Below are 27,373 nucleotides of genomic sequence, written 5' to 3' on the forward strand. Positions count from 1 at the left end.
AAACGTCTCGTGTAGTACATCAACAACTTAGTCAAACTTGTCCGTGCCCTGCGCCCTACACGCCATGCTGAGGAAGGAGGAACGGAGACTAGCGCGGCTCGCGGCTTTGACACTAAAATAAATATTTGGGTTTCTGAAAATCTTCCACAGTATAGCTGCTGCATGACTTCCCTAACCCGGCAATGTCAGAGCAGCCGCCTGTCTCCACGACTTCACTTTCCTTCAGCATTATCCACGCTGTATGTTTAGCTTGATTGACGCTGTGGCTGGGCGCTACTGCTGCCTTCAGAAATATAAACTCGCTGTGTTTCTTCAACAGTACTTTCCCTACGTTGTTACTGTGCAGGTAGTTGTATGCTTCTGTGCTTTTGTAACTGCGTAATTCTCCACCGTCAACACCTTCAGAAAATATAATATAAGCATTAGCCCGACGTTAGCTACGTCGATGTAGCTAACGTCGGGCTAATGCCGGGCTAATGCTTCATGTCATCTGCCCACTCCGTGAGAACTGACGGGTGAGGCACTGTGAGAACTGTCCTCACGACTTATTAAAAGATCTGTTCTGTGTATCCACCGCCGATTTTATCCATTCTGTCGCTTTCTTTGTGTTAAAAAGCCGGTTTTTAGAGAGAGCATGACAGCTACGCTAGTGTAAACACCGAGGTCAACCAGCTCAACCGGAAGAGCATAACCGAATATCGCTATGAACCATGGGTAAACTCACGAAGTCAGGAATAAGGTGGATATGTGTCAAGTCCTGGTGCACCTGGCTCTTAAGGGGAATGGTAGCTGACACTCAGATTGGTTTAGTTTATGTTCCACCCAAAACACACCCATGACTAATTCAGAGTTTGAATACAAACCCTTTGTGCCGTGCTAGCACAATGGACCTGGACACTCCCTAAACCCTCTTTGCGCTTTAGACCATGTGCTATAGACCTTCTAAATAGGGCCCACAATCAGTGCGTTTACATGACACTCAAGAAAACCGAATTACTGCGTTAGTCTGACTATGATCGGATTTTTAAGATGCATGTATACACCTTTGTCTGACTAAAATCGGACCGGATCGGATTTCTCATAGTCGAATTACACCACGTAGATTATTCGATTGAAAGTCGCATTACTCCTGCATGTATACGTTTCCAGCGGATCGGATCGGATTTTGCGTTCTGCGCAGGCGCGAGATTTTTCCCCGGGGCCGTGAGCCGGAAGTAGAAGGACGGCGGCGGCGGCGGCTTTCCTCCGAAATCACGGCAAGAAAGAGCTCCAGAGTGCACCTAGTTTGTGTAATTATCATGTACACCATATGCGAAGTGTACAAAGATGTAGCTTCGTCTCGCTCTTCGTACGCCATCTTTCTTGAATGCCGAGGCAGCTGGTGACGTAGAGAGGTCAGCCGGAGGTGCGCCGTTAACACTAGTTGAAATGGGTACAGCGCCACCTAGCGTACCGGGGTATGACATGCTTTCGGCCAGTAATTCGATTTTCTCACTGGCATGTATACTCGGATAATTGCAGTTGTCCGACTGAGCAGCATAGTCGAACTATGGCTGTAATCTGACTAAGCTGTGCATGTAAACGCACTGAATGTCTCCCACTTCACTGTTCAGTCTGTTCTCAGTGTTTGTAGACTGCAGGCTTTCCACATCACGCTTATGTTTGCTGAGTATTGAAAAAGGATTGGCTTCCAAACTTTTTGTGATGTCACAAACCATGGTTTTAAACCCGCCTCGTATAATCTTTTGGATTTTCAGTGAGCCCAGAGAAAATTTACATTTTGAGCAAACTTCCAGTGTCAAATGATGTACTTAAATCATTCTACACATGAATCTCTAATGTTCAACTGTAGGAACAAGTATAGAAGCACAGTTTTGACTGGCTGGTGACACAATACTAGTGTCAGCAGAACCCATTAAGTATAATATCTTTACATTATTTACCTTCACTGTCGACATCTACTCCCTGGATCAGTACATCTCTAACATTTGGATTTTTTTAAATCATGAATTATCAGAGATGGCTCTTTTTTATTATCCTGTGATTTTTAAAAGGCTTTTAAGATCTCTTTTTGCATAGGGCCGTATACCAAAGCTCTTGGTATCAATAGAAACAACTACTATTCTATTTTCATCTAGAGATTTTATAATGTCGAAAATGTGTTCAATAAAAGAAGCAAAGGGCCCAAGTGTGTCAGAGCAGACCTTACGCTGCAAATTCTATAAATCCTCTCAAAACACACTGGCAGCTTATGATGCACATCGAAACACCTTTGCCCGTTGTTTCCCGTACAGGCCCACACACCAGTGGCAGGGCTCACCACTGTCCTATTTCACACTGCATTCACACAAGTGTGTTCTCTGGGCATCATTCGAGTCAAATGACGCAACAATGTGTAATGCAGCTCGTGTGTTTTACTCCCCTGACCTGCCTGCAGTTTCACACACTTTGTTATTCTACATTTTCTTACAAGAATTCTTTTCAACAAATGTTGGTGTCCGCGTGGTGAAGGAAATGTATTCATTATTTGTTCTGATTTAGCTTTCTCAGCATCTTATCATCACATTTATTTTATTTTTCTTCATGTTGTTCCTTCCTCTCCCTCAGGTGTGAGGAACTACCTGAAGGAAGCTCTGGTCAACATCATCACAGTTCATGCTGAGGTACAAAAAGCCTATACACCATGAACATTACTATTTGGTCCTTTTTATCCAACCCTCCTTTAACCAGGTGTGTTTCTGCCTCCTCTGTCTTCTCGTTCATGTGTCTCAGGTCTTCACAGTCTCTAAGGACCTGGTTCCTCGGGTTTTGTCTAGAATTGTCGAGTCAGTTGCAGACGAGATGTGTCGCCTTATGCAGTGTGTGTCCTCCTTCAGCAAAAACGGAGCGCTGCAGGTACTCACTGACACGAACACAGAGCAGTTTCTCACTCATAGTAAGACCCTGACTCATAAGTCGACCCCCACACTTGTAGGGGATTTACCTGTTGTTTCTGATAAGGCCAGATTTCAGTTCAAGCTGCCAACTGCTGACAGTTGAAGATGTTCATTTGATTTCATCTTCTCCTTTTCCTTTTTTTAAACCCCCCTACCCCGTCACCCTGCATTGTCCTTTAGGCCCGACTTGAACTCTGTGCACTGAGAGATGCCATAGCTGCATATCTAAATTCTGAAAGCAAGTAAGTTCAGCACACAAACACGCATTCGTATGTGGCACAGACGGGAACTCACATACTTGCCTGGTGATTTATGGCAGCAAGTGTCACAAACATAAATCTTAGCAGTCGCACATCCCTCACTACAATCCCTATTTATGTTACTTGGTGGGTTTTGGAAAGGAAGTGAAAGTAATCTGGTTCTGCTGTGTGCATGCACTGTGGTGTGTGTGTGTGTGTGTGTGTGTGTGCGCGTGTGTGTTTGTGTGTGCGCGCACACGTGTGTGTGTGTGTGTGTACATGTATGTGTTCATATAGGGAGGTCAGTGTTGAAGCCTGGAAAAACACTCAGACTTATGGCCTTAACATACAAGGAAGAGAAAAAAAAATTGCATATATTGAACAGGGATGAAAAACATTGTAAATTGTTTCATATAAAATATAAAATAGATGCCATGCATACAGGTTTCTAGTCAAGACTAATTTGCAACCCCTGTGAAATACTTGCCTGTAAATATGTCGAAACAAACAAATATCAAACTGTTCACACCAGCAGTGACATGAATTTGCAGCACTGGTTTTATCACATTAGACTGATTCTTAACACAGACCGAGCAGGACAGGGACTGGAGTGGCACGACAGTGCTGATTAGCTCGCTGACAGGTTGAGAGAGGGCTCATTCAGCAGGTTCATCTCAGCTGACTGTTCCAGGGCTCCAGTCTGATCCGGAATGAAGTAATAATACACTAAAACACCAAAGTTACAAACTAACCCCCTTAAGGCAGCGGTACATTTTTTCTTTTTTATTTAACCCTTACTGTATCAGCAATATTCCCATTGAGGCTCAGAATCTCTTTTACAAGGGAGTACTGGCCAAGATAGCAGCGCAAAACGTTTTGCATACAAGAAACAAAGCGACTGACTTGAAACAATCAAGAGCACAGGTAGTCACAACTTTAGTTCCCCTTTTGTAAAGCCCACATATGTAGCAGCAATCGAGATCACCGTTGTCACATTGTCTTTATTATTGTGTGTCTTTTGTCAAAAATACACTTTGATGACATACGTAAACAATCAAGAGGTCTGCCATTGTCGTGAGCTGTGACGCGACCTCTGTTTCTCACAACACAATTGATGTTAATGCCTTCACTCATGGTGCAAAAGTCTAGAGGAGCTGACCTCACTCCTAAGAAAGAGTGGATCAGAAAAGATGTTGAAATGTGAATTCATGACAGGAAAAAAAGCTTGTAAAGGCCTTTACTCAGAACTTTACTTTTCTGATTACCACTGTTAATAAACATGTTTTTTTTTTTATTAAGTATTAACTGAGTGTCTCGTTTCTAGCTCCAGCTTCAAACTGGCTTTGGACGCCCTTCCTCAGCTGCATAGCGGAGGCGATAAGAAGTGAGTCTCATACTGATCAGTGTTACTAATAAAAGTGTCTGTGACCTTTTACTGTTTGATGATGTAAAGATTAATTTCACACGATTCAAGTTTGTTTTTATCTCTCCTGCAGGTTATTGGAGGAGCTGTTGAACAAGTTTAAAAGCAGCATGCAGCTCCAGCTCACCTGCTTCCAGCCCGCCTGCGTCCAGCCTGTGAAGAGATAAACTCAGTCTATCACGACACTGCACTGTCTTTGTCTCTTATCTATTTGCAATCTCCTCAACTCTATCTCTTCAGTTAACACTTTATTGTTTACTCATCTCTTTTTCCAGTGTCACTTTCAATTCCTGCTGCACCAGATTGGACACAAACTGCTCTTCATCTAATCTCAATGACACTAAATAGTTGATTTCATTGTTACTGTGCAGGACAGTCCCAGACATGTCGTTATGCTAATCACACACAGCCAATCATGCAGCTAACAGACAATGTGCAAATGGCTCAGTGGCTTTTTTTGAAAGAAAGTGTAGGGTCATCAGGAGGATGGAGGCCGTAACTGAGCTGGAGTCTCTGCTGTCTCTGCACAGACTGAACTAATCTGTCCTAAGAATGTGTTGATGTTGATTCTCTGTACTGTGGCATCTCTGTAGCCAATAAAGTCAGAAAGCTTAATGTTAAACTGATGTGTTTTTTTATGTTTTCAGCAATTATGGTGACCATCTGAGAGTTGATGCACTGTCGAAAAATAGTGATAGTTTTTGTAAATGGCATCTTAATTTATATTTGTCTTCATTTCAATGTGTAATGCAGGGGATGCTTCACTTGCATTCTGCAACACCCTTGCCCAAGCCCCATATCAGTTGTAAATTTGCACCCTTTCCGATACATGTGTTGAGTTTCATGAGTTTTGAAGAACTTGTTAGCTCTCCTTAGTGCTTTAAACTTTAGTTGGGGGTGAAATGCAGACCCAAGTAACATTTCCTTACATCCAGGGAGGTCCATCTCAGCTGCAATCTGAATGAACATTAAAAGCTACATGAATATACCATTCATCACACAGCTGTTGAATTGCATAAATTGTTATATAGTTTATTGTGAAAATGTCTGAATCGACACTTCTAAGTCTTTCCATCTAGTCTTTTATCTCATCTATAGATTAATATGACACATACACACTGTTTTTGCATTAGTTTGCAGACAGTTGGTGTGTGTGCAGTACTGTTTTAACCAGTGAGGTTTAGCCATTCATCTCTGGAGCTCCAGCTTCACTCACACTGTCTGGCTCATCTGAGTCTATCTCTCTGGGAGGAGAGTGATCACAGGGCGTATGCAGGGTGGGGACGGTGCAGGCCGTTATTATTAATCAGGGTTGCGAGCAGAAGACGCTGTAACTGGATGCCAGAGGGAGATGGAGACAGCAGAAAGTGCGATTCAGGTCGTGGGTGTAGGGACGTAGAGAGTGAGCAGTACGGTTGTGGCAGAGCAGACAGACAGAGTCACACCCACAGCTCACATGAGAAAGTTTGACACGAGGGGTTATCTGAGGACAGCGTGGATGTGATGTGTGGTGTTGGAGCAGCAGTTGACCCATTCAGTCAAATTATGAATGTACACCTGTACGTGACGGTTAACTTTTGGTTACAACTTTCTGTTATTCTACATCGACACACCTCAGACCTTTACTCTCGTCTGTTTCTGTTTCCCCATCGACGTTTAGGGGAAAGCCATGCAGGGCAGGCGGGAGTTGTTTTGATTCTCTGTGTTCTAAACTTAGCTCTCCGTCCTCCCACGAATTCATTCACAAAATAGGTTCAAAGCCTCAAACCTTATCCGTTCTGTCTGTTTACAGTAACAGAGGTGAAGAAGGGGGAGTTTTTTTTGTTGTTTTTTTGATTGGTTATATTTATTCGCCTGAAGTCTGTTCCATTCAGGAGACGTGATGACACAGCCTGCAAAACACATTCACACTTTGATCTGACACAGTGAGTGGGTAATTAGAGGGATGGAGAAATTTGACACATCTGAGAAGATTCGATAGAACTCAATGAGAGGTTTTTCAGCAGAAATCAACCTGATAAGCAAGAAACAGTGAATTCACGCTAACAGTCCGTTGACAGGGTTGTCCTATATTAATATCAGTATTTATAAGCACTATACAAACTAAGGTTATACTGATTTATTGGACAAACATCGGTATAAGCTGATAATCACCTTGCTGTCTGCTATTGGTAAAGAATGATGACATTCACTGATGGCAGTGGTCGAGGTTTTTTCTGTTGCGACGCATCAGTTTTGCTCTTCACAGTCATGAGTTGCTGGCTCATGACATCCTGCTATCAGTTTGTAAGGACTGAACAATTCTTCTCATTGAGTAGGTGGCTGTAGAGCTGAGCTAAAAAGGCTTTAAAACAGTCACTTTTCAGCAAAAAAATCAAAAAATCTTTCTCAGGTGAAAAATATTATAGCTTGTTTTCATGAATTTGTGTAGTCTATTAAACAGAGTGTAATGAAGAGCTCCATGACTCCTGTTATTTTTCGATTATGAACATGATGGAACATTTCGGACATAATATTGATACATGAGTGCAATCATGATAATTCTTACCTGTTACAGCTCATCTCCCACTTTCTCATCACTTAAAACTTCAGGGACGTTCAAAGCAAGCAGGTTTCCCCCTTTGATGAAATGTACAAAAACATGTTTTCATTTGAGGTAACTGGTGACGTTCAGGTACCTGCTGTAGGAAAGCATTTGAAAATGTTCAGTTATGAAAGGTTACATGTTTCTACATTCGAGTTAACGTCATGTGGGTCGTTCCACAAAAGACTGAGACAGTTACTGACTGCTTTTTTTTTTACAGACATATGTGAGCATCACAGTGACCTTTAAACTTTACTTGTTGAAACTATCTGCTATGTGCTCAAACAGCATTTGACGGTTGACAAACAGTAAATATAATTTAACGGTGTGTTTATTAACGAGACTAGCTAGCTAACCAGCCATGTCATTGTCCCCAAATAAATATCACAATGTTCCTGGAAAACTGATGATGACAGCTCATGTTCAGAGGGACAGTTTACCTCAGTAACTCTCAGGGTGTTCAGAGGATGATGCAGTGAAGGACGACAAAATGTGCTGTATGTCAAATGTTCATTTTTGACACTGGCTATAGCATATGGCAAGAGCGGAGAAAAAGAAAGTTTCAGTGGAACTACTTGAGTATCTCCATAACAGTCCTTATATCAGAAGGTATTTGATACCCTGCAAGCAATCAAAATTGAGTATTCACCCAAACCAATATATCATGTAAGTTAAAGGGTAATTCCAGCGGAAACACAGGAGGAGTCGTCACAATATGTTCTTGTTGTTGGTCAACAAATCCAATCAAAAGACCAAAACTGAGACCCAACCGATCCACAGAGGATGCCATATCAACTGCCCTCCACTCAGTCTTCACACACCTTGAAAGTAACAATAGCTACATCAGAATGACCTCTGCACAAGCAGACCCCAGGCAGTTCAGATTGGCAGTCACACCGTCTTCACTTCAGTGCTCAACACTGGCGCCCCCCCAGGGCTGTGTGCTTAGCCCCCTCCTGTTCCCCCTTTACGCCCATAACTGCACTCCCAGACATCAAGAGTCCGCTATAGTGAGTATGTGGACGACACCAAACATCATCAATGGTGAGTTCATACCTGGAGGAAATCTTGCAAAGTGGTGCACAGAGAACAATCTGCTACTCATCGTCAGCAAAACCAAGGAGCTGATGGTTGTTTTTAGAAAAAGGAGGTAAAGACACACATCCCTGTCTACATCAGTGGAGCAGGTGAACAGGTTTAGGTTCCTGGGTATCGACACACAGGGCCATAGGGGGCTGAATTCTGCAGCCAAATACTTTTCAGCCTCTCCAGAGGAGCAATAGAAAGCATCTTGACTGGAAAACATCACAAACTGGTAAAGTTTGTGCATGGTCCAGGACAGTGAAGTGAGATGTCTGCACAGAGCCCAAACCATACAAAAAGATTTTCACAAATTGAATAAAGGTTTCATAAATTTGAAGGTACCAATCAAAACCACAATGAACACACTGATGGATACTGAAAACCATTAGCTTCAGCTTTGATGGACTGTTTGGAAAAACCTTTGTGAGAAGGCAGTGGCTTTCAAAGTAAAATGACTAAATTGTTTTTCACAAGCACCTCATCAGCGATGACATCTTCCTTGCTCTTTTCGTGGCAGTGACAAATATGTTTGTGGGTTTTTGTGATTGTTTTCCATGGAAGTGGAAACAGACTCTGATCTGCGAGCAGAAGCCAGGAAGGCGCAGCGCGGAAAGCGTGGCCAACCTCTTCCTCCCTCTCCTCCCCTTCGTGATGTCATCACATTGTTTGTGATAATGAAGTGTTTGATTAACCAGCCTCATCCTGCATGTGAACCACACTTCCTGTTCTGACACACACACACACATAGTACTGACATTACCAGAGGAGTTCACAGAGCTGTGAAGAGACGTCTTTGCACTAAAGCTTTTTATTGTTTTTTACAACACAAACATGCTCATTTAAAGACTAAAAAAGCTCAAAACATTCACTCCAACTCTTTCTCAGATTTGACATATTTTTAATTTAAAATGATATTTGTATCATGTAAGTAAAATATTGGATACAAAATTGAGTTGAACAAGCTTATCTATCTATCTATCTATCTATCTTATCCCTGAGAATTTCTCACACAAACAAAGCAGGCAACAAATCTCATTCATAATTTATAAAATGGTGGTGATAGTGTCTCCTCGCAACAAAATGCCACTCTCATGTCTGTCCAGCAAATATGAAGCTACAGCCATCTTAGCATAGCTTAGTTTAGCATAAAGACTGCTAAGCGGACAGCTAACTTAGCTCATTCCAAAGGTCTTTTACCTGCCTCCCAGCGCCTTTCAAGCTCCCTTAAGACATATTGTGTCTTGTTGAGTTTTTGTACAGACTGAACAGTTTTCTCTTTTATGAGCTGTTGTCTGACGGTATAAAATATGGACAAAATTGAGTTTCTGGGACTTAAATATTGAAATCACTGCCTTGTTCTGGCATTATTTGTAGCCAGCAGAAACAACTCAACGAAGTACCTATCGTATGTAAAGCTATGAGAAAATTACCCTACTTCTCACTTGATTTAACACCTCAGTAGAAGGTTTCCTAATGAGTTTATTGTCTCAGTGTAAAGATTGAAGTCTTCTTAATCACATCATGATGCTCATTTTGTAAAATGTAGTCCCATTTAGAGTAAAATAGACGATTAAGCAGGGTATGCTTTGTGTTCTAAGTCAGACCCAATCAAGATAACACCCCCAGCTTCACACTCCTGTCCAATTAAGATCACTCCTGGCACGAAAAACCAAGATGGCGACGGCTGTCTCACCACATATAATTCTTTAAAACGGTCGTCCATGAACCAGTGTGATATTATATGTGCAGTGCTAATTGTCATTGCTGTACTAGACAAACAAAATATAACGTGTAATCCTATGAGCTTTAAATGTGGTGGTTGGGAGATTATGTTACCTTTGAATATAGCAAAGCTAGCACTTTCCCTGTTTCCAGTCTTTTCAAATTCCCATCTCTACAGGAAACAACAACCTCTGAGCTATCAAACCACAAGCTGAAAATTGCAAGTTCCCCTACCTTGGTCGCCAATGGTACAAGCATAAACAAGCTAGCCTTTTCTTTTCTTCTGCAGGCAATTTGGCCATTTTAAAATGCCTCCCTGTGCGCAAATGTTCAGTCAAATCAATATTTTGCAGGTTCAGACCAGTCTCCAAAGAGCTGACTAGTTGTTGTGCTAAGCTAGGCTAACCACCGATTGGCTAGAGCTTCACTATCACTGTACAGATTTGAGAGTAGCATCGATCTTCTCATCAAACTCTCAGCCAAAAAGTGAATGAGCGTATTTCCCAATATGTCAAACCATCCCCGTAAGGCACTACAATCCCCTGCACAGTTTTCTATAGTACAATCACCGAAGCTGTCAGTTTTATTTGCATAGTCAGTATAGAAAATATTCATGGTGTCCTAGAACTACTGTAAGGAAAGAAAATAACGCTAGAACTTTTGTTCTGGCCACACACACTGACAAACACACACAGAGCCCTACAGGGCGTTGAGTAACTGTCACTAAATGTCCATCATCACATGTTAAACACTGTCCGGGTTTGTTCTCTTGTCTCACAGCTGCGTCTTGAAGTTTCCAACAGTCACTTGAAGCTGCTGAGATCACTCCTGCAGGCTGCTGCTGTGGTGGTGTGTGATGGCCCTCTGGTAGTCCTCAGAGGTGTTTATGTGCTCTGTGACTCCCGGGTGCTCATAGCTGCGGTAGTAGTGGCCGCCCATCTGCTGGGCGTAGTACAGGAGCTGCCGGGCAAACAGCGGCTCCACCTGAAACACACGGAGGTCAGACAGGTCAGTTTTCACTGTAGATGGTTTGTAAGAGCTCAGATTGGTACTAAAATATCACAACTAATATCTCTATATATATCTACCTAAAGAGTAAGTTTTGAAAGTTTGAACTGAGATTTTTAGAATGGAAAAGAACAAAAATCAGCAAGAATGCTTCCCTCTTTAAAATTTACAAGTGTAATATAACTTTGGTTTTATATATACATGTATATGTTATAATATATTATATAGAGATATACAATTAAGCTAGTCTTCCTCCTGCATGGAGCTTGCTTGGTTGTCGTAGAGATAGTATGGGCCTGAGGAACTTTGGTAACTGATCATGCATGCTCTAACCATTGACGAGAACCCTGAGTCACAGTTGAAAGCTCTGGAGAAAAGTGAGTAACTGGACCTGGAGTACAGACTTTTGTTTTTAGACATTTAACACACTTGTTTCAGTTAATAAAATCACAATCTTTCTGTCTCTCTGTTGTGTGCTCTGAAGAAATGCAACTATATTAATGGAACTAATGATAATAGCCTGAATCCTAGTTCAGGCCTCTGAATAACTGCCCATATTTACAGAGACTCAGTGGGTCTGGCTTTGTGCTCATCAACCATTGCTTTCCTGGCTGGAAAACCAAAAAGCCTTTGTTGGTGGGATCAGGAAAGGGGACGTTGCGTCAAGCCCAATGTGATTGTTAGTCGACCTACAGAAATAGCAACTCTTGGGCTACCACTGCTGACTATTGTCATGAATTTTAATTTGGCAATTATTTTCTTTTATTACGTTTATAAAGTTTGGGCTATGAAATTCTGCATCTCAGTGAAAAATTCTCAACAATGTGGTAGCCCAAGGTCCTGACATCAAGCAGTTTTCCCTGACTCACAGCAAAACCTAAGAAAAGAGAAGGGGTGAACCTGAAACAAGGGATGGTTTGGTATTTCCACTGTGAACCGATCAGCCGTTTAAGTTCTAATCTGCATTGAAAACGGTTAAGGTGAACTATGTAGCAATTCGCCCATGTCAAATACATACTCAGAACAAATACGAGGCAGCATACGAGCAGGATTACCGCAAAGAGCTGCTAACTGTAGTTGCCGTTAGAGAGTTAGCTCAGTTAGCCGTGCAGCTAGCGGTTCGGACTGGGAGCTCAGGGACCTGGGGAGTGTCAGTGTTTACCACAGGAGACGACCAGGGCTAGCTGGTTATCATGCTAGCAGCTAACTTCATTAGATATCTCTGCAACGCAATACACAGACATCATATTCTCAAAACTGCTGTTTCTTCTCATTCAGTTGACAATACTGACAAATACAACACTCACTGTTGATCCCTTAAGACAAGATAACAACCCAGCCCAAACAGAAATCACAACAGTGATGCTACCAAGGTAATAAGGGCTGGAGCACAATTAGTTGTACCTTTGTCTTTTTTCTGGGTTTCAGATCTTCCCTGGTTGGAACAATGTAAAAAATCCCATCATCTGATGCTCAAATGTCAGATCTTTTCCACTGAAAAGAATCACATATGTGGGCAGTGATTCAGTCGAGGTTTGGAACCAGGACGTTCTCAGAAACTGAATTTAAAGTTCTGAACTAAGCATTATGAATGGGAAGAGGTTCTTACAAATGTTTCACTTTTCAAACCACACTTCACTTTCAACCCAGTAACTATTATGTTTCCTTGAGTACAATGAAAAAAATGTCTACTAATGAGGAGAGATGACGCAGGGCTAATATTACAGTAGTGACAATCACCTGCACAGTAAGGGTCCGTCTTTGTCTCTGGGGGTCCAGACACTCGTCTCCAAAACTCAGCAGGACCTGGAAACGAGGCGGTGGCCGACCATGGAGCCCGTAACTCTGGAGCTCTGATAGATAAGATCAAATAATCATTGTCAGCTTTGATATCTAAAATAATCTCCACTGTTTAAAGTCAAATTAATTCATAAGAACTTCACTTGAAGTGATGTGACCTTTGGGGTGATTCGAATGGAAAGTCCTGGTCACACCGTGTATGCAAATACCATTAGCTATCAGACTTCTGACACAGCTGGGGCTGTCTTAGCATGTGGGTGGGGATGATGTGGCTGTGGAGAAGTCATGTGACTGTTCCTCATCATTAAATACACTTTAAAAAGTTTATCTACCACAGTTGTGAGCTGATTCTGACTTTTAAGGGGTTTTATTCCTCTTGAGTTTTGTTCTTAGATGGAACCAAAGACACTTACTGTAAATGAGCTGGAGTTTTTCTCAAAAACAGTCCATACACAAACTTGAAAAAATAAATACATGTGAAGCTGATTTACTGCAGTTTCTGTCTTGTATGTATTACCTTTACATTCAAATCAGAGAGCTATGCATCCCATTTGATAAGAAGTAAATCCACGATAAACCTACAAAGACCCAGATCCAGGGTTGATTAACTACATGTTCCACTTTCTGAAGGTTTTTCCAAAATTCTCAAAGACTCCTCCAGGCATCTTGATGACACATTTGCAGCCCTTCCCTGCTGTCTCACCTGTCAGGTAGTCCTGTGTGGGGAGGAGTCTACAGGTGACCTCTCTCTCCAGTTTGTTGGGCTTGTCTCCATACTGGGACAGTCCCCCTTGCCAGTACACTCGGCTCTGACACAGTCTCCGGGCGTAGAGTCCGTCTGAGCTCATCCACAGCAACACTCCCCTCTCCAGGGTGGACGGGGGACTCGGGGGACAATCCTCTGCCCTCCTGTGGGTGGACAGACTGTCCACAGGCAGGGGAACCACCTCAGGACTCCCAGGCTGAGGGTAGTGCTTGTCCTCTGGGGAGCACGGGGTGATGTGGCACCCCTCTGGGCTGGAGGTGGTGACCTCCCTCACCAGACTGTCTCGGAAATAAACACTCACGTGCAGGCGGAAGTCTGTTTGGAGGAGGAGAGGACACAGATAGAGGTCAATGAACATGTTTTCTGATGCTTTTAGCTTTTTTCACGTGACTTCTATTTTTATTCTTATTTATCTGCCAAAAGTTTGTAGTTCTCCAGCAGTAAAGAGGCGATGAACGGTCATATGGAAGTGAGGTGTTAGCACTTGAACCGATTGCGTTTGATGGTTACAGTAGGAGGAAATATGTGGCGAGATTTGTGTTAGACTTCTGTGTTTGAAATGTTAAACTTTAATTATAGTTCCTCCATCAGTCCAGTCATCGTTCTGAATCACTAGAAAGCAGATTTAGATGAAATTAGAGCAGCTATGTCCCAAGTATCACCATTTAGACCAGGCGTTTTCAACCTTTTGTAACTTAAGGCCAATTTCAAAATCAGAGGAAAAGCTTCCAATAGGTTGATGCTTTCTAATTCCATGCATTCTCAAGAATACATTTAGATATCAAAATAACCAGCTCTGTAAAATTCCAAAAAATAACCATTTTATTTGGCAGTATCACTGCCTCAGACAGCCAGTAGATGGCGCTCTGATGTCCACCGTTGCCTCATTTACACCTTGAACATGAGTTAATTTAAGCTTACTGTATGATCATTAACACAGTTTCATTAAAGCTGCAATAACTAGTAATAAAGTTTCTCACCATTAGGGGGCGGTAAATAAAAAAAAAAGCTAGCTGACAGATACCTTCAGGCTTTTGTGCTGGGCAGGTAGCCTACAATGGATTCATCGAAACACAGGCCACTACATGAAAAAATCCAAAATATTTATGAATTTTATTCAGTACGTTAATTACAACGAAAAGCCTTTGCACCACAATGGAACCAGTTTTAGTTTCTGTTCACGCACCTAATCGTTAACCATCAAAGCAGTTTGAACTAGCTTGGAAAGCTTGCAGATTTTCCCTGACGTGAAGTGCGAATCGAAGTGGGCGTGTCATATTCTACAGGTCACTGTGCCTTGTTCTTCTCAAAACTGGAGGAAACGTGGGCTGGTTCATTAGATAGCACCAAGGGTCCAAGAATCTTAAACGTACAAGTTCAAGAACCAGAGCTGGTTAACAGTGTATTTTTTTTCAGGTCTTTAAAACTATGTGCAGATGATCTCAAGTTTCAAACTTTTGTTTACCTGAGAGCGCCTCCGCTGATCTGATGCTGGCGTCCAGTGTGAATGGCGAGGGCTGACTGTCAGCAGGACCATACGAGTAGATGGAGGCTCTGAGCTGATATCCTTCACACACAGACAAGCAGAGACAAACATTTACTGTAAGTGTGCAAAACTTGATCTACCAGGGATGCTAACGCTTCTATGTGAGCACTGAGTGCAGTACCATTCTCCATGGACGAGCCCTGCCACGGCAGACTGCGGGGGGGACAGGGACACTGAGTGAAGGGCAGCTCAGGCAGCGAGGCCGGCTCCTGACAGTACTCCCTCCAGCTACATTCAGCAGTGGGCATGTACTGTGAGTGTGACATCTACAGACAGAGACAAAGACACACAGTTAAACACACTGCTGGACACGTGTGCACCCCGGCTTTTAAATTAAAGTTGTAAATATGATGACGCAGCTTTCTTTTCAGTGATTAACATTCATGTTTAGCGTTGCAGCAGTCTCCTAAACAACTGAAGTAGCTGAGGACTTGTTTTAAAACGTATAAATACAACAGAAAAAAAGCACAAAATGGCTCCATACAGCTCGTCCGGCATAATCCAAGTCTCTTGAAGCCCCAAGACCCTGAGTGATTTGAAAATACGTTATTTACACCCCTCTAAAGGCTGAATTATTCACTGTAGCAGCCAAGCTAAAAACATTAGCTTGCCTCCCGTCTGAAGTGGGTGCTCACGCTTGCGAGGGTGTGTAATGTCTTTTCAAATTGATTTGGGACCTTTTCGCGTGAACTGCTCCTTTAAGGGAGCTCCACATCAGGAGTTAATGTTAGGTTAATACATTTCACTACCTTTGAATATCTTTCCATTGTTTATAATTATTGAATCTTAGTGATCAGTAAAGTTAGTAGTTTACAATTGATACGTTTAAAGTCACTGAGCTAAAATCCGACTGTCTTCAGACTAAAATTATTTTCTTATGTAATTAAATTAAATCAAAGAATGAATTATTTGTCCATCAGAAGTTTATAATGAAAGTGTGCTGACTTAATTGAAGGAGCTAAACATTTTCAAAAATAAAATTTAAAGCAACACTGTCTAGAAATTTGTAGAAATGTGATTTGGTGCCCCCTAGAGTTTCTGGGTGCAACAGCACAGTCATAAATACAGATCCCAGGTCTGTAACAGTCTGTCAGATGTGATGTAGGTGCAAACTGTTACAAGTGACAGAGACACCATTGCCCCTGTCACAACACACTGTACCATCACCATGACTTTTAAGCTGAAACGTTACATAATGCTAGTAAAGCCAACTATTTGTGTGACTCCTGGAACATTTGCATAGTTGTATTTCGCCAGTTGATTTTCAAACTCCCAAGTCAAACATTTCTCGACACGAACATGCACAAAAATACCGTGTAACAAATTAAAATCACCTGTTATTAACATGGTTTTCACATGATTTGTGCCACCTGAATGTCACATCTTTGTATCTTGGACAAAGCCGACACTTTCCTGCCCTGTGTGATGGTTTTCTTTTTCTTCTTCAGCACTTGAAGGCATCAGTGAGACTTGTGACTCATAAACCTGTGACTGTATCAGAGCTCGTCCATGCATGCACCGTTTGTCTCTTCGTCCACTGTTTCTGTTTCACATTCAGCCCCTCTCTCTCTCACTCTCTCTGAAGCCCACTCCTTTCATTTCCATGTGTATGAAATTCACCTGAGTCTGCAGCGCAGGGTAGGACGGGTGCACCTGATAGCCCATCGGACTCAGAGGACTGTCCTCCTGTCGGGGTCCTGCGTGCAACACAGAAGAACAAAATTTGAAGTCTAAACGCAAAATAAAAAAACCCATTATGCAGTGTGACCTTCATTGGTGGTTTTCACTGCACTGAGCAGTCAGATGTGTATTCAGAGAATTTCCAGACAAGTTTCCCCACTTTGGTTCACTGTGATGCTGTAAAATCATCTGTTTAAAGCGGTCGATGTGTGTTTTGGTGTGTGACTGACTTTTCTTGGCGCCCTCGGGGACGATGCGGTACACTTTGTACGGGTCTGAGATGTCCAGCTGGCTCCTCTCCACCAGTTCCTCAAAGTCGTTGCTCTTGTTGAGGGCGCAGCGGAGGCGAGTCTTCCAGGTCGGCGGGTCCGGCTTGTCGATCCCCTCTCGAAACTTGCCTTTGAACAGCGCCCAGGCCTGCACAAGTCACCGGTGAAAAAAAATAAATAAATAAAAAATAATAATAAAAAAGCTTTAAAAAAAAAAAAAAAACTCTCTGAAGCCCGAGAGAGGGTGCGACACGCAGCTCACCAAACTGAACCACAGCATCCAGCATACAGCAAAAATAATTTTCTTGTAGGCTATATTTTAGCCTATATAAATATTTTCTATTTTTTATTTTTAAACTTTCAACTGATCGATAATGAGAGAGAGGACGAGACGAGCAGTTCAAGCTGAGCTCCGGGATGTATCGCAGCACATGCAGAAGTGAGATTCTCCAGGCAGCAGAAAAAGACACTTCATAAAGACAGTTAAAACACTGTAGTCGATCAACTGAGTCGTGCATCTATATACAAATTAAACAGCACAGTTTTCAGTGTCTTAAATGTGCAGATTTCCTGTTTCTTTCCGCAACTTATTTGAAATTAATCTGATTTATCTTTCTGTTTGGAACTTTTATTTGGACCAAACGTGAATTTTAAAGAATATAGCTATATTTCGTTCTGGGAACATGTGTCAGACATGTTTAACTATTTGCTGGCATTAAACGGGGCAAACATGAATCCACAAAGCGATCAGCTAATCACTAATCGATAATGAGAGAGAGAGAGAGAGAGAGAGAGAGAGCTCCATCCAAACTGAGCTCCAGGATGTTAGGCAGCACATGCACAAGTAAGAGTCTCCAGGTGGCAGAAGTTATTAAAGACAGCTAAAACAATTAGTCGATTAATTGGATCGTGCATAAACGTCAAATCATTCAGCAACAATTTCAAAAGTGAAATTATTTCAATTATTTTATATCGAGCTGATTTTTCTTTGGTTCTGGGAACATGTGTCGGACATGTTTAACCGTGAAATAGACCGAACATGGATCCACACAGTAATCAGCAGGTGACTTAAGGAAAAAGTTTTTATTGCACATGAAAAATAAATAAATTATAATATTCATCATTGTATATTCAACTATGTTCCCACTCCAGATGCTTTTCAGCACCTTTTATTCTGAAGGTCCACATGTGTTACCCTGGCCTGGAGGATGCGGGGTGTTTTACCTTGAAAAGCGCGGCATCCTCGTCCCGGTTGTAGTCCTGCTTCCCGGCATGTTTCCACGGTATCCTGAAGATGCTCTTCTCGTCGTTCTCCCACACCAGTCCGGGGTATTTGCCGCAGTCCACCTGCTCGATGAGCCACTGGCGCAGCTTGCCGTTGCCGCTGCTGCCGGAGCCTCCGTAATCCAACTCTGAGTTCATCTCTCCGCAAACACAAGTCCGCTGTCGGCTTCTGTAATGCACTGTTGATATTTGTTGTGAAAGTAAGTTAGGCAAAGAAGGCTAAGAGCAGCAAAACTCACTAAAGGTTCACCCACTGATCTCCCACGCACAGTTCGCTTTGGATCTTACCTGCGAGAGTCGAAACCCGTCAAGTTTTGAAATCAATCAGCCTCAGAAAGCCCTCATCATTACGGCGGGCCCGCTTAAATCCTCCAGCCTATCGAGCCTCAGTGGGAGGGCGGAGCCGAGCCGGGGGATGCTGCGCTGAGGAGGACGCACCTGCCGTCGCCGTCGCCGCCGCTGCCGCTGCTGCTGCTTCTCTCCTGCGAAGCTTATCAGCGCGCACAGCGGCCGATCTCCAGGAAGACACCGGGGGAAACCCTGCCGGCGTCAGCCAGAAGTGTCACACACCCGCACACGTGGAAAACCATGGCACGGAGACAAAAACAATTCTGTGAAATGATAAAGCTTTACGAAAAGTTACAGGAGAGTGGTCCTGCAACAGAAGCGCTCGGCTTGTTCCCAGCGGAAGGTTTAAATAGAGCAGCTGAGATAACACTGACAAGAAGAGCCAGACAGATTAGTTTATTGTAAAGATGAGGTCATGTCCTCAGTGTTTGTTTCTTGCTCTAATCATTAAAATGATCAATTGAATGACAATATCATTTTTTTTTTTTTAAAGTTATTTCAGTGCTAACGAGCAATGAAATGCTCTATAATCTATTTATCAGCAAATGTATATTGGACTGTTGCAATCGGTGGTCATAATACTTAGTAAATGGTTATTAAGACTGTGTAGTTTATTTATAAACATTATTTGGATAAGATGCAGCTGATGTTTTTACACTGTAAAAAGTCCTTACAGAATTTAGTGGAATCAACTGATCTCTTCTCATTAACAGACATATTCAAGTTTTATTTGTTTCAAGTTGATGAAACTTAAAGTTTAAAGTTTTTATTTTCAGACCACCTCTGAATTTATAATCGTCTCTCCTTCTTTTAACTTGAAGTCTTTTGACTTTAAATGATGAGTTGGATGCACTGAATGAAGCATATTGACAGACTTCCCAGCATGCATTGTTTGAGACGTAAAACCCTCCTGAGACCAATCTTCTTTATACTTTGAGGAAAACATATATGGAAACTTGCTGCTTGTCTCTGACACATTTTGAGGGAAATCGTTGTTCTTTTTTTTCACAGTAACGGAAAAATGATCATGTATGATGAAGGTTAGCATTGAATCAGTCTTTACTTTATCAAACTTTGACACTTCTTATCAAATTATTGGGACTTGGTTAACATCATTTCTTTGTGCAAATGCTGGAACAAAGCAGGACCAATAGGAGCAGCTGCTGCTGCTTCTTGTGTGAAATGAATAATTGACTCTTCAAATGTAAGTACATCAAATTGAATTGTAATGATTGACAGTGTCACTGAACAGTCCTTGATTTCTTAATATCTTAAGTTAACAGAAGATGTTTTTATCATGTTCAGTTTACAGAAAAAGAAAACGTAGAGGAAGATTTTTGTCAAACTATTCGACTTAAATGATCTTAAATCAAATATTTAAGGAAAGCAATTGAACTTAGACTTCGAAGCTGAAACAGCTGAAAATGATCTACAGTGTATACTTTACAACTGATTTATGAAACATTTCATTGTCTCGTATCAGTGAAATTACTGAACTAAATCTAATAAGCTATGAATACTGTTTTTTGGTGATACATTTCAGTCAAAATGTGCCATATTTATTACTTTTCTTCATCATCTTCTTCTTCTTCTTCTTCTTTTTCTTCTTCTTCTGTCGGAGTCCAAATTTCATGTATTTGCTGGCACTGGTATTATTTCCTAAGTGATTATTGGTCCTGTCAAAAGGCAGAGAATTGCACAGATATATACTGCAGTCTTCAAAATGTTCTCGATGGATGGTGTGAATGTGGGGCATGACCTCAGTACGTCTAAAATCTTTGCTATGGCCCTGAATATAAACTGTCATTTTTTTGTATTGAATGTCAATTACAAAGAAACAAATACACTAAAACAGGTCACTGAGTGAAGGAAATCTCTGCAGGTCATCAACCCATTACAGCACAAGTTACATAAAAGTTACACGACAACTTAAAACCTCTAATTCATTCATTTCCAACCTGCTAAACTCAAGTGAGTGTCTATACTATACACCTTTACTATACTATACTATACTATACTCCAGTAAAGGTGAGAGGTAAGTGTGCTGAGTGTTAACAATTTGGTGCATAACTGTAGCTACTAGTTACTTTGCAGACTGCATCCTGCCTCAGAGGCAGTGCTGCTTATTTTTGAATTAATTTATTTGATTGAATTGGATTTAAAGAAAACTGATTCCTGATGCAGAAGCTCTGATCTGGTAGACATCCAGGCGGATAATCAGCTGAATCATAATCCTGTGATGTACTTGTACTTTTGATACTCAAGTATTGACAGAAAATATACTTAATGTGATATTTTAGTAAAGTAAAGTATGACTTTGAGGTACTTTTTTACTCCACTGCATTTATTTGTTAACCCAAGTAACTTGCAGATTACATGCTGCATCAGAGCCAAAGTAGCACTTTTTGACATTTTATTAGCTAAAATTAGATTTAATCTGTGTAAGGCACTTTGAGCTACTTTTCTGTATGAAAAGTACAATACAAATAAAGATTTATTTGATTTGATTTAAGATTTTTAAAAAAGTATGAAAAAAAACACTGATTCCCAGTAATCCAGATAATGCTTTATATCAGATCTGAATATTGGCCAGGCATACATGTTTCCATTTCCAAATCCATTTTTGATACTGTACTTTTTGATATTAGCTACTTCAACTTTTTTACTCAAGCACTGTGAGTATGACTGACTCCTACTTTTCCTTAAAGTGACCACGAGGAACTTTTGTTTTTTGTTGATTCTAGCCGCCCCATTTGAGGGCAGTACGACACACCAGCGCCTGCTCTAGTAAAGATCTTAGCTATTTGTTTTGGAAGCAAGTGACAGAGAGGCCGCTGGATGTTCATGATGAGGTTAATAAGAGGTAACTTATTTGATTTTATATGTGATATATGTGATCGGACGCGAGCACAGGCATTAATGATAACTATATAAAAATATCAGTCTTTTCGCTGATGTTACAGGTCATTTGTAATCATCAGAGGAATCAGAGACTGTTTCATAAACACTAAGAGTACTAAGAGTACTTCTTAGTCACTTTAAGTAATATTTTACTTAATATCTGTACTTTTACTGAAGTATTTTAACAGTAAAAGTTTCAAAAGTAAAAGTTTTCACTCTTCTGTATTGAATCCTGTGTTGTAGTATCATTACTGATGCATGAACCTGTAAGAAGCATTCTATGACTGGTCAGGTGGAGCTCATTTCAACTATTATAAACACCGTTGGATAGTTTAATCTATGCCAAGGAATCATATTTTATATAATCATCATGTCTGAATATGAAATCTATATAATCTGTGAGGTAATTAGTAACTATAGTAGTAGTAGAATACAGGGTTCAGTATTTACCTTGCATTAAACTGTACAGTATGTTGTAGGTAGTTGAGGATGAGCTCGCTTGAAATGCCTCATACTGTGTATCCACAACAACCTGTCATTTTTCATAAACAGCTCAAATGTTTTGTTCCAGATATCTTCATCTATACAGTCACTGCTTCTGTCAGAGGAGTGTAGCCAAGTGAACAGCACCATGTTAAACCTCTGAGTTGTTAGGAGTAGAAGTAGAAAGTAGGATAAAGTAGGAATTCTCACGTAAAGCACAGCTACTTCAAAACTGTACTTACTTCAAGTAAAGAATTGGAATAAATGTACTTAGTTACTCTTCTTCCACCGACCTTTGACTTGGAGCCCCTTGAGACAAACAAATGTTCTGATATCTGCCACCAGCTGCAGTTGTGGGATGTTACTGCACTATTACTATTAGTACATTTACTCAAAATGTGTTTCTGGAACAGTTTTATGGTATTTATTGTACTAATGACTTTAATTGTGAAGCTTCATAACAACAAGATGGAAACAATGTTAAGCAGAAAAGTTGATAAAAGCAAAAAATGAATAAACATTTGCTAATAATAACATACAGAAAAATCACAAATCACATCTTTTAACAGCTTAGCAATTTATCTTTTAAAATATAATGAATTGTTATAGATTAAGTAAATGTTCTGGAGCTTTCTGTTGAATCACACGGTTTTCCACTTTGGTTTAGATGTTACTCACTCTAACCATATGTAGGCTTAAAATAATAGTTAGAATAAGTTGATACAGAATATATATGGTACTGTCAGAATTTTTGTAGTAAGTTGATTTTCCCAGACATAAAGCTTCTTAAGAGGAAGTAAAAGGGGAAAACTGGGTGTTAAAGGGTTAAAATACCCGGCAGTATATAAAGTAGTTAGATTTCCACCTCTACCAGTCAAAACATTAAAATCATTTAATCATGTTTCCCCTGAATATCTTAAATGCCTGAAATCATCCACCAATTCACAAGAAAGTCTGAACATATTCAGATGTGTATGACAGATTATGTTTAATTCTAATGGATGTTTAATTGAATGAAATGTGAATGCACACAGTACAAGTACAAGTACAGGAAATCATTAACCCCACATGCAAAATACAACACAAACAAAATGAACATTCATTAAGGAATTCAATAAACAAATAGTGCCTTTGATCCGGTGTTACTGGAAGATAACAGTGTTCTCAGCTCTCTCACTGTCTGTAGAAAGTCATACTCATATTTCAAGTGGAAGACACAGCATAACGTAACTGATCGGGGAGTGCACGCAGCCAAATGTGTGTTCACACTGTGGACTGTATGTACATATTTCCTTGTTGTCGTGCTTGACTGCCCTTGCATGTTGTTTTTACAGTTAGAGGCAGGGACATGACATGACGAGGTGGACTGAGATAGCGACATAAAAAAACCCCTCCTGTCACATGACTCCTTAGCTGTTCTGCAGACATGAGATTCGACATCGATAACAAGAAGCTGTCCCTGCTGGAACTTTCTCTGCAGGACCAACGATGAAAGCAGGGGGGGGGTTTCGAACAGCTGCTTTGGTCTCAGTGGGTTCAACAGTCCGAGCAGAAGCCCACAGTCCTCGGCTGCTTGAGATCAGGAAAGACGAGACAGAGAGGAGACTTTTTTTTTTTCAGGTGCTCATCGTGCCCAGTGCAGGAGTGATGCTGGTCGTTATGGCACTGCTGCTGCTGCTGCTGTTAGGTTTCTTCTTTAAAAGTGTTTCCACCTCCTCCTCATCATTGAACGAGTTCTTCCCGTATCGGTCCTTCCACCAGGCCCGGTACTGGAAGGGGAGAGCAGAGGGAGAGTCATAGTGATGAATGAATTACAGAGCCAGAGAGAGGAGGGAATTGAGGGAAAATGAAGTTTCATTTTGTATGCCTCAAATGACGTCATTCTTAGTTCAACTGAAACCCCAACAGTCCCAACACACTTTTCAGATGTCTGAAATCTAACTTTCCAAAGCCGACCACCAAGATAAGGATGCCCGCTTTATGCAGAGGTTGACCAGTCTCATAAGTGGTCAGATTTTTTCTCTCAAAGGTTTTATTCTTCTTCAAGTTCATCCCTCACGCCTTTGTCACTTCTCCTGTGTGCAAACATGTGTAACGTTAACCCAAATTGTGTAGTCTCACCTGCTTTTGAATGTGGACAATAAGAACAAGTTCCTTTTTGAGCATACCCTGCGATGAAGATGCCAATCTTATATTCAAAATAATGCGTTTATGATCCCCAGGCAGCAGTAAGAAGTCTGTTAATGATCCTTGTTGGTAACTCAAAATACATACACTCAAATTGTCTGACATTACAGACCTCTACAGAGATAAACCTTTGGTTCAGGAGTAAAATCATTTTGTTTAACCAGAAACAGCCACAATACCACTCTCACTAAATCCCCCAGACTTCATATGAAACAGTAATATTATCATCTTGATGAAGGTTCTCAGTCATCCAGGTCATGGTATATCTAGGTGCAGTATGGTAGGCAACTGGACTTGTTTCAGTATCTTGAAGACGTTTCACGTCTCACATCAAAGAGGCTTTTTCAGTTCAAACTAACTGGAGGGGAGTTGGCAGGTTTTTAAACTCTGTGTGGGAGTGTCCTTACAGAGTCATTAAGGACATGTGTGAACTCGTTAGGTAGTTCATTTTATCACCATGAAGCATACTTTATCCGAGTGTCACCAAAACTAAGTTTGTCTTTCAACAGTTCCAACAACCACCATCTCTGGTTTGGTCAAAATAAACCACTCGCCACATAAGCTGTGAAAATACTGGGAGAGGAATAAGAGCGAGGTCAGACATCAGAGAATCAGTGGGCGAAAACAGCATGTAGAGCCACGATATTTTCGCATCTAACGTGGCGAGTTAAGAGTTTCTTTTGACATTACCAGAGTTGGCCATTTTTTCCGAAAGGGAAACCAAGCTGGTTTTATTTTGTTTCTGTCAAATCTTTTGGAGCTGTAATCATTTACACACCAAAATATTCAAACATACTGGCGGATCCGGGTCTTAAAATACCTGAATTCCCCTTTAAAAGCCCCTTACTGCGATGATATGTTAGTGTGCACCCGGCTGCGTCAGTACTGTACACAGTGACATCATTGTTGGATGTGGTTACAGGTGCACACTTGTGACCACACCCAAACACACACAGCAGTGATGATCCTTGAATGACACATGTTACATAGTGTAACCCTCCTCCTCTCCCTGCTCCCTTGGCCTCTTCACTGTTAACTAACACATAAACAGCCCCCCCCCCCCCCCACTTCAAAAAGCAGTGAGGGCAATGGAACGCTGGTGTTACGTTACTTTTTTAGCAGCTACAGCAGCAGAAGAAGAGCGATACCAGGTCTGTGTCGTCCTACACAGTAATACTGAAATCACAACTGGATGTTGTCTTCCAGCTGCGCTGACTTCACTGGTTCAGCTATGTGTCCAATCTGTGTTTCTACAGAAGCCCAGGACGGCCGTGCTTTCAATTATTTTTGAATGCCATTATCCTAACGTAACAAAGTTCATTCTCTCGTGATACAAGCTAATTTATCTCCTTACTATAAGAAAACAAAAGGGCCAATTTTTTGAGAGCACGATTATTAATCGTGACAAAACAACTTCATTAGATCCTTGAGACCCATGATTTTGGAGTGGACCCATACGTACAAACACTTCTCTGTGGGAAAGGCAAAGCAAAACTATATTAACTTTTTGTTAGAAGAATAGTTTGGTTAAGTATTGTAAAGGATGGACGTACATTCAGAGGTCAGGTGTGGCGCTGTTCAGGGGGCTACAATCTCAAAAGATCTGGTGAAAAAAATACGGCTGCAAGCACAACTGTTGTTGGCTTCCATATGTTTCTTGTGATACCCGTGATACACAGTTTGAATCCCACGCAATGGGGAAAAGCTTTGACATAATGACAATTTAATGATCCTTGCTTAATGTTAGATCAGCGTGGTGTCACTCACTTCTGTCAGCTCTGTGTTTTCAAACTCCTCCAGCTGGCGCAGGAAGCCCAGATTGGGCCCCGCACACGGCCGAGCCGCTCGCACCGCCGCCAGAGACTCCACCCAGCCGTGCCCCGTCACCGTCATGATGTAAGCCACCACCAGAGTTACACTGCGGGACACTCCTGCAACACTGAGAGTGCAGAGCATCACAGTATGATGCTAGTTGATCACCACACATTCAGATTCTCTAATTTAGTGTACAAAGAAGTGAAACCCCTTTTTTTCCTAAAGCTGTGGTTAAATGATGATTCTGCAAGTTAGATATGTGAAAAGATGAAAGCTGATGAGATTTATGATGAAAGCATGAAGCCAACTTTAATCCTGTTTGGTGACAGTGATGTGGCTGAAAATGAAAATTGGGTTAATAAAATAAGAAGACCCCTCAGATGAGCCGAATGCTCATTATTACAGACAGAAATCAACCAAACCTGAAAATGTATGCTCCTGCCTTTCAACATCCTCACATGCAAATTACACCAGTTTCAGTTGCTCTCATGTACAGAATATTATGCCCTCATGTCAAAGATGCTTTTCATTTGTGATTTGTAAGAGTAGCTGGAGAGCACGACTCAGTGAATAATCCAATGCAGTCAAAAACATAAGAGAGACATAAGAGGAGTATTTGGCTTGGAAAAATAAGAAAGACAATCTCTGTGTGTTACAGGAATAAAACAACTATCTGTCATTTTATTTTCACTCACCAGTGGACGAGGCAGCCCTCTCCTTTCAGTCGGGACTCATGGATGAACATGATGCTGTCTCTGAAGTACTGAGTCCTGGTAAAATTCAACACGCTGAATTAAAATGCAAATCATGACAGAGACTTGCAAAAGATATAGATCAGCTACAAAATATTTTCTATTTCCGACATCATATCATGGCAGTATGTGAAGATATGTGTAAAATGATATGAATTTTTTGACTGTCAGCGTGAGTATTTTCTGTGCCAGCACCACGTTTCTTTGGCTGAATGAAATACAACATTCATGAACCAAAATTCAGGATTCAAATCCAGTCTGTAGTTGGGCTTAAGTAACAAAAGCACTTTTGGTTAATGTAAGGATATTTTCTGTTTGTGAAACAGTCACAAAAAATTGAAAGGACAGGATTTGCTTTGGTTAATGTTCCAGAAAAATCTTGATTTTGGTTATATGTGGAAATTATTTCCGTTTTCAACTCGTACTGAGTGTGATGTAAAAATGTGATACTTTGTGCACATTTACCAGAATCAAAAAGATTGATGGGGCTCTCTGTATCACTTTGTATCAACACACATGTACAGTATTAATGACTTTCTATACAGTC

General features: G+C 41.1%; 3 protein-coding genes across 5 annotated transcripts in view; 1 reads left to right on the forward strand and 2 right to left on the reverse strand.

Moving 5' to 3' along the window:
• exoc2 (exocyst complex component 2) overlaps positions 1–5,220 on the forward strand; it is a 54,590-nt gene extending 49,370 nt beyond the window's left edge. For all 3 annotated transcript variants that reach the window (XM_030433520.1, XM_030433522.1, XM_030433521.1), the window contains 5 exons: positions 2,608–2,663; positions 2,773–2,895; positions 3,117–3,178; positions 4,500–4,559; positions 4,672–5,220. In XM_030433520.1, the coding sequence (XP_030289380.1) occupies positions 2,608–2,663; positions 2,773–2,895; positions 3,117–3,178; positions 4,500–4,559; positions 4,672–4,765 (395 nt within the window). In that variant the 3' untranslated portion in view covers positions 4,766–5,220. The remainder of the gene's footprint in view (positions 1–2,607; positions 2,664–2,772; positions 2,896–3,116; positions 3,179–4,499; positions 4,560–4,671) is intronic.
• A 3,837-nt stretch (positions 5,221–9,057) lies between these two features.
• LOC115591475 (interferon regulatory factor 4-like) lies at positions 9,058–18,740 on the reverse strand. The gene is made up of 9 exons (XM_030433529.1): positions 18,629–18,740; positions 18,281–18,519; positions 17,018–17,204; positions 16,728–16,804; positions 15,229–15,373; positions 15,027–15,128; positions 13,499–13,876; positions 12,736–12,848; positions 9,058–10,971 (listed from the first exon to the last, which is right to left on the reverse strand). The coding sequence occupies exons 2-9, from the start codon at positions 18,476–18,478 to the stop codon at positions 10,810–10,812; spliced, it is 1,362 nt and encodes a 453-aa protein (XP_030289389.1). The 5' UTR covers positions 18,479–18,519; positions 18,629–18,740; the 3' UTR covers positions 9,058–10,809.
• Positions 18,741–23,025: 4,285 nt separating this feature from the next.
• Positions 23,026–27,373, reverse strand: part of LOC115591488 (dual specificity protein phosphatase 22-B) — a 9,481-nt gene continuing 5,133 nt past the window's right edge. The window contains exons 5-7 of the mRNA XM_030433549.1: positions 26,770–26,844; positions 26,027–26,198; positions 23,026–23,841 (exon numbers count right to left, since the gene is read on the reverse strand). Coding sequence (XP_030289409.1) covers positions 23,689–23,841; positions 26,027–26,198; positions 26,770–26,844 — 400 coding nt within the window. The 3' untranslated portion in view covers positions 23,026–23,688. The remainder of the gene's footprint in view (positions 23,842–26,026; positions 26,199–26,769; positions 26,845–27,373) is intronic.

The sequence above is a fragment of the Sparus aurata genome, chromosome 11, assembly GCF_900880675.1.
Source record: "Sparus aurata chromosome 11, fSpaAur1.1, whole genome shotgun sequence".
Lineage (NCBI taxonomy): Eukaryota > Metazoa > Chordata > Actinopteri > Spariformes > Sparidae > Sparus > Sparus aurata.